This window comes from Glycine max, chromosome 19, assembly GCF_000004515.6.
Source record: "Glycine max cultivar Williams 82 chromosome 19, Glycine_max_v4.0, whole genome shotgun sequence".
Taxonomy (NCBI): Eukaryota; Viridiplantae; Streptophyta; class Magnoliopsida; order Fabales; family Fabaceae; genus Glycine; species Glycine max.
This window is the reverse complement of record NC_038255.2, coordinates 34,985,732-34,998,171: the sequence shown is the minus strand read 5'-3', so window position 1 is coordinate 34,998,171 and position 12,440 is coordinate 34,985,732. Positions and strand designations below refer to the sequence as shown.

At 25.6% G+C, this 12,440-nt stretch overlaps 1 protein-coding gene across 1 annotated transcript; it reads left to right on the top strand.

The window, feature by feature from the left end:
• Positions 1-5,212: 5,212 nt before the first annotated feature.
• LOC106797381 (calmodulin) lies at positions 5,213-5,893 on the top strand. Its single transcript, XM_014771659.3, has 3 exons — positions 5,213-5,288; positions 5,518-5,639; positions 5,759-5,893. Exons 1-3 carry the CDS (start codon positions 5,213-5,215, stop codon positions 5,891-5,893), a joined length of 333 nt encoding a protein of 110 aa, XP_014627145.1.
• The last annotated feature ends 6,547 nt before the right edge of the window (positions 5,894-12,440 follow it).

Here is a 12,440-nt window from a genome sequence, read left to right as displayed (position 1 = left end):
TATAATTACTATAATATAAAATTTTAATTCTAGTATGATAAAATTATTAAATATTATAATAAACCACACAATTACAAGGAAGGGTTGTCTTCCATCTCAAGCTTAGAGTCATGCTCTGTCAAAGGTGAGGCACATCCTTGGGCCTCTCAACACCTAAGGTGTGACGCTCTCTGGTTCAAAATTTTCTTCTATCTCCTTGGCTTGCATATGTAGGACAAAACTACATATATATACTTAACTATATAAGATAATGGCCTCCTAAAATAATTGAATTACTTTGTATCTATGCTAAAAAAAAGTATTTCTTAATCCCTCCAAAGAATTGCTTCTGTTTTTTTTTAAACAAACAATTGTGAATACAAGTTAATAATCATTAATTTTGTTTTTCCGCTATTTAATTACAATTAATAAAAGTCAAGTTAATTGTTGAACTGCATAGAATTATATATATTTGCCAAAACCTATTTTTAGCTATAGACAATGTTACTTTATTAATAGTATATATTAAGCAAGAAGAGAATTACTCACTAAAAATATATGATATAATATACTAAAAATTAACAATATAAAATAGTACTAAATTTAAATATTATAAATGTATAATATAAACAAACCCAAACAACGTACACGTTCAAAATCTAGTGATAACATAAAATAAATTATATTTGACATAACATTACAGGAAAAAAAAAATCTATTTCTAAAAAAGAAAAAACTAATTTTCATTCTTAATCTTTGGTACCCGCTTCGGATGCCTTTTAATTAATGAAAATAAATCATAGACATACTTTAAATACACTAATTTATTTAAATAAAGCTCTAATTTTACACTTAAAATAAGAATAAGATAATTATTTATTATCTTATCCTATAGACTTACATAAACAGTTATCTATTATATATTTAGACGGAAAAAAGAAAAGGAAACATTACAATTTATGCAATTTTTATTAATTAGAAGAATATTAGGAAAAAAGAATAAAAGATATTTTAATTATTTTTTTTGTAAGTTTGACTGATATAATTTCGCAACAAAAATAAGAAATCAAATTTCAAAAGGACGTACTAGTATTTACGAGAACGAAGTGACGTGCAAAGTCAAATTAATGGAAAGCACGAACGACAAAATTGGCACCGTTTCAAGAAAATTAAGCATCAATGCGTCCGTACAACCTTCTTTCCCGGCAAATTTTTCAGTTTGGGATTCTTTCACAAAGAATTTCCTAAATTATCGCTGTTTTTGAAGTTATTCCCCCAGGTGTTGTTTTTTACATACCAGGCCATGCATAGCGTCAGTGCTCATGGCGCCTTCGACAGGGACGAGCCACGTGACATGTCACCATTGTAACTGACGACAAAGGACTGCATGTCGCCATTCCTATTGACGCGTCCAAAGGTGCATGGAAGCGCTGGTTTGACCAGCGACTTCAGCTTTGCAAAGCTGCAGGTATAGGCTACAGCACTTGCAGCTGCTCAGTTTGTAGCTGGAAGGCGCCACTCGAGCTGGTGATTTGCGTGAGAGGAAGGCGCCAGTGGGGTTAGCGCTTTCAGCTTCAGGTGAGATTTAAAAACCCAAGTGTAGAGAGGGACCAGGTTGCGCTTCCTTGTAAAATTTGTGTGGTGAAGGTGAAAAAGAAGGTGGTTGCTTGTGTTGAGAGAGGTAGCTGGTGGTGCTGTTCAATTTGTGTTCTTCCATTTTCTAAAAGCTTGTAAGTTATATATTCAATATATTTTATATGTTTTATTTATGTAGATGTTTATATTTTGATAAATGAATAGTTTTAGGTACTATAAGATAATAATTTTGTATAATTTAGTTTGAATTGTTAATGTTATATATGCCAGATTATATTTTGATAAATGAACAGTTTTAGGTACTATAAGATAATAATTTTGTATAGTTTAGTTTGAATTATTAATGTTATATGGTAGATTAGATTTAGATTTATATGATAAATTAGGAATAGTTTTACATACTCTAAGTTATTAATTTTATATGGTAGATTAGAAATATTTTAAATTTTTATATGATAGATTAGGTTTAATTGAAATTTTTTGTATAATAAATTAGAAATAGTTTGAAGTAGGTAACTTATTAATTTTAGATTAGCTTTAGTTTAAATGTTGTATATGGTAGACTACATTTAATTTAAATATTTAATATGATAGATTAAGAAAAATTGTATGTACCAGAAATTATTAATTTTAAATTAGGTTAGAATGAAATATTTTATATTACGTTAGTTTTAGTTATTATTAGACAAAATATGTTATGTTTAAATTATAATAGTTTTATGTATTTAAAATTATTGATTTTGTATATTAAATTATTTTACTCGTAACTATTTAAAGTCATTAATTTTGTATATGGTAAATTATATTTAATTTAAATATTTGATATGATAGATTAAGAATAATTTTATGTAGTATAAATTATTAATTTTAAATTAGGTTAAAATTTAATTTTTTATATTACGTTAGTTTTAGTTTTTAATTTTTAGTTTTTTATATTACGTTAGTTTATAGTCGAAAATTTAATTATTAATTTTGTATATATATTATTTTAATTTTTAGTCGAAAATATAAATATTATTTTATATATTGAAATTTATATTTGTATGTAATTTAATTTATTTATAGAATATATATGAATTAGGTTATTTGTATAATATATTTTATTATTGAAATTAAAAAAATATAATTTGTTGTTTATGTAAAATTGTCTTTGGATGTGATTTAATTTATTTTGTATAATACATTTAAATTTCCGTGATTGTATAATACATTTAAATTTCCCTTATTTTAATTAAGTTTTTTGTAAATATACTTAATTTGTGTATGTATAATTAATGTATAAATTTTATCGTCAATTAATTGTTTTATATTTTATTTTGTAGGATCAATGACATCTTCGTCGTCATGCTCATCAAGTATACAAACTAGGTCTGGTCCAGTTGATGGTGACATCTTGTGGATGCAACCCAAGCATGTTTCAGAACATGTTTGGAATAGGGAACCAGACAGAAAACTACACATCAGACGAGCAGTCCTGACGTATCAAGGTGAAAAACAAATACCAGAGGAAATTGTTCCTCTGCTTCGGCAATGTGGGTTTTATTGGATCATGAAAATGGGATACCTAAAGATAAATGCGGCCTTAATTAGTGCGTTATGGAGGCCCGAAACCCACACGTTTCACCTGAGATGCGGAGAGGCTACCATTACTCTCCAAGATGTGTCAATTTTATTAGGTCTGCGTACTGACGGGGCACCATTAATTGGTTCGACAAATCTGCATACTGGCCTCGCCAACACCAATGGCGCCTTCACCTTCTGCAAAAAGCAGACTAGTGCAACCTAGTCTGCTGCTACACGTAGGGCTAAAGCACTGGTCAAACTAGCAACTCCACCGTGCATGGCCAAAGCGCCATTGCAGGTGGCGATACCACTGGTGTCGCCAGTGACAGAGGTGACACTGCCACGTGTCGCGTGCGAGAATGAGGCGCTATTCATGCTGGCGCTTTGCATGAAAATTCCCATGCAGACTACGTGCAAATAGCACCTCTGGGGAAAATGTTTAGAAACAGCCCTAGATTGGAAAATAGTTTCTAAAACAGACCTAAACTGGAAAATTTGCCTTCTTTCCCCCTTCCCTTCCCTTCTACACTACTATTGAACTAGATCTTGAATCTTCATATTTCTGTTGAATACTCAGTTTTTCCTACAAAATATTCATTAAAAAATAATTATTCATATCATTGACATGTATCTGTAGAAAAAAAAAGACTCAACCATTCACATATACAAAATATATATTTTTTTGTCAAAATTTATTTATCAGTAAATCAAATAAATTTTTAAAAAAAGACTATTATTTCTTCATATTCTCAAATGCAAAATTATTAATTATCTCAAAAAGACTATTCTTAGACACAAATCATTATGTACTGTAAAAAAAAATTTGTTAACCGAATTCAAACCCGTGACTTGTCAAACGCAAGATCTTATCTTGTTCCACTCAAGTAATCCTTTAGGTTATAAAATTCTTAAGAATTGAAATATATGTTTCCTGAAAAGATAAATGCTGTGAAAAAAAAATATTAAAATAGTAACATGAGAAAAAAATGAGGAATGGGAAATTATTAATTTTCCTTACTGTATATCCGTGCATAGGCTTTTGAAAGTTAAAACTGTTCTTGTCGTTGGGAATACGGGATTGAATTTTTGTGGGACTTACTGTTCTTTTTTCCTATTTGCCTGCCAATTCTGGTGTTAATTTCCAAATGGTACAACTCAGATTAATTTCTCCACTCCACTTCAAATTCATTTTACCTTTTCTTGCAACTATAAATTTATCTGGTTCGATTAAAAGTTGGAAAATTAATTTTCACATTTTAAATGAAAATATACATTTTAATGTAAATATATAATTCAAATTAATTTAAGTAAACAAGGTGTAAAAGAAATACTTTGATTATATACAATCTATTATATTTTATATATTTAATTTATTTTTTAATATATATATATATATATTTGAAGTATTTAAAAAAAACTATAATTCTATTATAATATTGGGCACTTAAGATATGTTTGGTTTAATGCTTTTGATTCAGGGACGTTTGAAACCTCTCAATGTTGAATGCTTAAATCAAACACACACTTATACCACGTATTAAGTATGTGTAATTAATTTTTTGTTTTCAAATCTAAGTACATTCCTTACCGTCTTTCGTACAGACACCTAATTTGTCTAATTCGATTGTAAAGTACAAATATGTAGACTGTACTTGGTCAAAGCTACCAATCTCCATATTCAATGGAGTTATTATATAAGTTAGCATGTCATTGTTTATTTTATATAATTAAAATTGATAATAGCAAAATTTTTAAACACGTATTTTTACATTAGATTTATGATAAATAATTTATATTATGATATCAAATTATTTTATTATTTTTGATATTTTTTTAAAAGGATTGACTGTTTTTTCTATATACATAACTCTTTCTTTCACCTATACACTAAAAAGTAAGTTGCAGGCTTAGAATTTTCCTATGCAATTATAAATCGAGGAGTTATTGAGTCAATATATATAGCATGAGTACTCTGTCCCTCTTTCTCCCTCCCGTATCTACGTACAATGAGCTTGTATTGAGCTGAAAGTTAAATAGTTTATGTCTTAATTTATATTATATAAAGGGATCGAGCATGAAGGACGCCTTGAGGGAAGAGCAAATTGGTGAGTTTTTGGAGGCCTTCTGTCTTTTTGACAAAGATGGAGATGGTAAGTTAGGCTTTGTTTTGCATTAATTAAAACAAGTTACTCTCAATATTGATCCTCCATTATTTTAATTTATTTTGTTTGGTTAGATGGAGATGGCTATGCAAGTTAATTAATTTCAGCTTTAAATGTGTGCACGTGGGAATATTTAATTAGTTTTAATGCAAAACAAATTAACAAGAAGATGACCTTGAATAATTAGTTTGATTATCAATGAGAGTACAATTAAAAGTTGATGTTGTTAATTGTGTACTATATGTTTGGACTGAAAAGGAAACTGAAGCAGAAGAGGAACTGAAGGAAGCTTTCAGGGTGTTTGACAAAGATCATGATGGTTATATATCGCCCAGTGAGGTACAGTTTGTTAATTACCATGAGAATTGTATATATATAAATCTTAATTTAATTTGTTCAACAACATGAGCTCATATGAATCATATAATATGGACATGTGTATAAGTGTATGCATGCAGTTGAGGTCAGTAATGAGAACTATTGGGGAGAAGGTGACAGACGAAGAAGTGGAACAGATGGTCAAAGAGGCAGATTTAGATGGTGATGGGCTCATTGATTATGAAGAGTTCGTGAGGATGATGTTGGCTGATTAATTAAACGTATGTATATTAATTGGTATAATTTTAATGTTTGGTTAGTATTCCTGGATGTATGTAGGAAACTAGCAGCCTTATACTCTCTATAGCTGTACCACAAATAAAAAATGAGTGTGCCAGGTATTAGCAAATCAATATAAAGAGAATAAATGTACTGATTAATCTAAGTAATTATTACACTGTTTTCGATAATTTTATATAAAATATGATATTTATTCATCTAATCGTTAAATTATATTTATATATTATCAAAATGATCTGTGTCAAATCTTATTAAAATTAAACATCAATAAATAAGTAATTAAATAATTCATATTTTTAATATATTTAAAAAAATTATATTAGAACAATTTTAACAAATATGGATAAGTTAATAAATTATTTTTTTATTAATATGAAATGTTTTCCATATGATACATGTGAAATTAACTTTTAATGCACAGGTGGATTTTTTTAAAAATATTTTTCAATTAGAAAACCTTTTCTCATTTTTAAAATATATGAAAATTGAAAAACATGATAATGCATAAATTTTTTTACAACAAAGCTTCATATCACTTGGTGATCAATAACTACATTAATCATACAATACCATTTGACCAAGTTAAAAATTAAAATTTTAAAAATATTATTCATTCTAAAATTTCTTTTGATAATTTTTTTCGAACATCATTTTGATCTCTCCTTTTTTATTGAACTAAAAATTATACAATCTACTCACCTTATTAGATGTCACCTATGACATTCTTTATACATGTTCACATCACCTTAATTAATTTTTTAACATTTTTTTTCTAATCAATTTTTTTCATATATAGTCATTTTGTAATATTTTTTTTGTTTCCATGTTATTAATTAATTTCTTAATTTAAACATGTAACAAGAATGTTTGCAGAAAAACATTTTTTTTAAATAATTAATATTTACCAATAAAAAAATATTAGAATTCTAAGCATAGAATCATTTAAACACGTAAGAAGCTTTTTGCAGAAAAGAAACATTTGTATTATATATGTAACATCACTACAATGAAAATATTCCATTGAATATCTTACAAATTCAAGGACAATATTGAGAGTGAAGTGAGTTTAGATTTAAGAAAGGTAGAATTGGAGTAATAATGTTTAGGGAAACGGCAATGTGTTTTGATTTGGGGAGAATATGTTGTTATCCAAAATTGTGTCGAGTTGAAAAATTATTACTTATGTTTTTTTTGCAAAAATTATTACTCATATTATATATTATATTAAGTCAACTTAAATCAAATCAAAATTTAAAACAACTAAATAAAAAATAGAATGTAACTCAATTCTTCTAACAACAATATAACTATTATTATTGGTATCACTATTATGAATAAAACTTAAGATTTAAGACTATATTAAAGAAGAAATTTATTTTTAATTAAAAAAAATATAAAAACATGGACATTTGAGGAAATGAATCTCCCAACGACTTTTAGACGAAGTTTTCTGTGATGTCTGCTCATAAATATGACAAAGGTTGTTGTCAATATTGAAAATGCATGGTCATTCCAAAGTCAAACTTATAGGTATTTACTACTGGATTAGGTTAATATGAAAATTTGAATGAATTAAACCAAATAAATAAATTGGTTTATTTTTTTTTACATAATCAGGTTTAATCCAAAATAAGCTGATTAAACTTGATATCTATTAGTTAAATTCTGGGTTCATATTTTCTGAAATCGAATTAACCTAAACCTAATATATTATATATATATATATATATATATATATATATATATATATATATATATATATATATATATATATAATTTTTCGTTTTTTAACTAATCTTTTAACAATAATTATAGTTGAAAAAAGTGATGAGTCTAACCAAATTAATTCATTTTTTATTATATTGATTTGATTTGAGTTTTTTAAAATAAATTAAAATTCTGAATAAACTTAAACTAATTAATTTTAATTATTCTAAACTTTTTTATTCAAAAATCAAATCCAATTGACTTGTATTCATCTCTAGTCAAATTCAAGAGGATCATGTTGTTGAATTCGGAGGATTTGAAGAATGATAAAATATAAATTAATATATTGAATGACTTGTAATTGTAGGATTTGAAGGTAAATAAAATAAAAAATAATCGTTGAAGAAAAAAAATAAAAAGAACTTTATTATTATTATTTTTATTGTGTTCTGTTTTTTTTTTTACTATTTCCTATGCAGTCTAAAACAAAAACAAAAAACATTTTTTAGAACCAAATGTGCACGCACTTTCTTGGTTTATGTTTTTAGTTTGCAGTACAAGTTTGTGATGTAACAAAAACTATGAATAATGTCTTATAGACTTAAGGGCTTAGCTCTTTTTGTTTTAGGTATCCAAATGTGCACGCACTTTCTTAAATATTCTAATGTGTATGGCCATTCTTTATTTCGTATAAATCTTTTTCTTATTTTGGTTTAGACTAATTTGGGTCAAGCCGATCAAATACACTAATTAGATAGATAAATGGTCTTAATATCTATTTTTATCTATAATGTTCTAACATAAAACTAAGAAAAATAAGTTTCTTATCACATAAATCAGTGAATAAGTATTAGTTAACTTTTATCATTAGGGAGTGACTTTGTTGATTGGGTTTAACTATGAAAAATTCTGATACTAGTAAGAATGTTTCTTATTCTAAGGTAAACATTTATCATTCATATATTATTGTATCACTGATCTTTTATAATTTCTTTTCATGAACTTCTCTCAAAATAATAAATACTGTATATGTAATAAGTCTTGCGACAGAGAAACAGATACTATCACGGTTCCTTTATTCCTTTTTCATTTTTATTAGGCGTTTAATTAAAATTGTTTCATAATGATTGAAAAACTTAGCAAATATATTTATTTATTGAAAATATAATTGGCTGGTGTAATGAAATATTGATACAGACAGATATTTCCCCTGGGTGGTTGGAATGAAATTTGTTAGTGAATCTACTTTTTGGGAGGGATTAGAATTCTGTTTACAGGAAACTAAAGTCTATTTTGGTGGGGCTAAGATTCTGCTACAGTTAAATGAAGTCTAATTTTAGTAAAGATGATTAAAATATGTTATTAGCTAGCTTTCTCAAGTTCCAATCTTTTAATAAAAATAATAATATTTTTTATGAGATATTATTACATTTTAAAGTTTAGTTTATATTCAATGTCAATTAATAAGTTCCTTAGAGGCGGTATCTTTCGATAGCATTCACAATTAAAGTGAAACTCATGTTACGTAAAATAAAATATAAATTTTAATTTGTAAACCTCTCTCATTTATACATTCTTTCACTTAACTATGTCCTATTTTCTGTTAATAAGTGAAAGATACACTTTTTCTTATGGGTTAATTATAAGATTTACTCCAAGGTAAAGAGAACAGAAAAAGAAGAAAAGTTAACAGGTGAGGTGACTGGCTAGTGGCTGCGTTACTTTGGTCACACATTCCTACCATATTCAGAGAATCACCGGTAGGAGTCTGCTCATGCTTCGCTCACTGCAAACGTCAGAATGAGAAACAGAGAACCCTATTCCTTCCAAGCTCCAACTATATATAATTTTTTTAATTTTAAAGTTAAAAAGCTATATTTTTTTTAATGAGAATATATATTTTATATGAAATCATTTAAATATATTTTATTTACAACAATATAAAATTAATTTCATTAAATTTTAAATCAAACAAGCACTTATTTATTTGCTATAATTAGACAAATAAAATTTATTTTATTTTGTCGTCAAAGATCAACTTAATTTTTTGAAGTTGGCCCATATATTTTAAATGTATTAATCTATTGTCATTATCTTTTAATTGTATATTTTTAATCTGTGGAATTTTTTTTTGTAATAATTGCTTCAAACATCAAATTCTTTCAGTAATAAGATAAAATATAAAATAATTGGTTCTATTTTTTTTTGTTTTTATTTTAGACTGTAGGAAATATTAAAAAAAACACTGAACACAATAAAAATAATAATAAAGTTCTTTTTTGTTTCTTTTTTCTTCAACGATTATTTTCTATTTTATTTACCTTCAAATCCTACAATTACAAGTCATTCAATATATTAATTTATATTTTATCATCCTTCAAATCCTCCGAATTCAACAACATGATCCTCTTGAATTTCACTAGAGATGAATACAAGTCAATTGGATTTGATTTTTGAATAAAAAAGTTTAGAATAATTAAAATTAATTGGTTTAAGTTTATTCAGAATTTTAATTTATTTTAAAAAACTCAAATCAAATCAACATAATAAAAAATGAATTAATTTGGTTAGACTCATCAATTTTTTCAACTATAATTATTTTTAAAAGATTAGTTAAAAAACGAAAAATTATATATGTATAATATATTTGGTTTTGGTTAATTCAATTTCAGAAAATATGAACCGAGAATTAAACTAATAGATATCAAGTTTAATCAGTTTATTTTGGATTAAACCTAATTATGTAAAAAAAATTAAACTAATTTATTGATTTGGTTTAATTCATTCCATTTTTCATATTAACCCAATCCAGTAGTAAATACCTATAAGTTTGACTTTGGAATGACCATGCATTTTCAATATTGACAATAACCTTTGTCATATTTATGAGTAGACATCACAGAAAACTTCGCCTAAAAGTCGTTGGGAGATTCATTTCCTCAAATATAATGTCCATGTTTTTATATATATATTTTTAATTAAAAATAAATTTCTTCCTTAATATTGTCTTAAATCTTAAGTTTTATTCATAATAGTGATACCAATAATAATAGTTATATCGTTGTTAGAAGAATTGAGTTACATTCTATTTTTGATTTAGTAGTTTTAAATTTTGATTTGATTTAAGTTGACTTAATATAATATATAATATGAGTAATAATTTTTGCACAAAAAAACATAAGTAATAATTTTTCAACTCGACACAATTTTGGATAATAACATATTCTCCCCAAATCAAAACACATTGCCATTTCCCTAAACATTATCACTCCAATTCTACCTTTCTTAAATCTTAACTCACTTCACTCTCAATATTGTCCTTGAATTTGTAAGATATTCAATGGAATATTTTCATTGTAGTGATCCTTGTTACATATATAATACAAATGTTTCTTTTCTGCAAAAAGCTTCTTACGTGTTTAAATGATTCTATGCTTAGAATTCTAATAATTTTTATTTGGTAAATATTAATTATTTTTTAAAAAAATGTTTTTCTGCAAACATTCTTGTTACATGTTTAAATTAAGAAATTAATTAATAACATCGTTACAATAAAATATTACAAAATGACTATATATGAACAAAATTGATGTAGTATCTATTGAGAAAAAAATGTTAAAAAATCAATTAAGGTGATGTGAACATGTATAAAGAAGGTCATAAGTGATATCTAATAAGATGAGTAGATTATATGATTTTTAGTTTAATAAAAAAGGAAAGATCAAAATGATGTTCCATAAAATTATCAAAAGAAATTTTAGGCTAAATAATATTTTTAAAATTTTAATTTTTAACTTTGTCAAATAGTGTCCTATGATTAATGTAGTTATTGATGACCAAGTGGTATGAAGCTTTGTTGTAAAAAATTATGCATTATCATGTTTTTCAATTTTCATATATTTTATCGTATTTGTAATAAAGTGAGATTTCTATTTATTATTTTGAGAGACATTTTGGGGCTCATCCATTATAGTAAATCCATCAGGAAAAAAAATGAAAAAAATGTTTTTTAATTAAAAAGTATTTTTTTTTTAAAATCCATCGATGGATTAAAAGTTAATTTCACATGCATCATATGGACAAAATTTAATATTAATGAAAAATCATTTATTAACTTATCCATATTTATTAAAATCGTTGTAATATAATTTTTTTTAAATATACTAAAATATAAATTATTTGATTGCTTACTTATTAATATTTAATTTTAACAAAATTTGATACAGATAATTTTAATGATATATAAATATAATTTAACAATTAGATCAATAAATATCATATTTTATATAAAATTATCGAATAGTGTGATAATTACTTAAATTAATCAGTAAATTTATTCTCTCTATATTGATTTGCTAATACTGCACATTCATTTTTCATTTGATGTGTATTAGCACTCTACCAAAAGTTTTGGACAAAAAAACCAATAAACTCTTTTGTTTGAGTGAAGTTATTGCAGAGATAATATAATAATTTATTGTTTACTTTTTTGTAAAAATGAAAATTTATTTGTTCCACTCATTCTCTCTCCCATCTCTCTCCCGTAAATTAATCTAATTAATCAATAATGAATTTTCAACTCCCCAAATGCCAACATTACAGATAGGTACAGTATCAAAGTACTCTTCGTCGATCATGAAAAAAGAATACTCTTCATCAGCACCAAAGTTCAAATAATGCAAACAATTCTCCACCATTATTTAATTTTTGCATATACTTACGATATTACATTTAGATTATAACGAAACAATGGAAAATCAAATCATAAAAAAGAAATTAAAAAATGAATAAAAAACAAAGTGACACAAGAAAAAA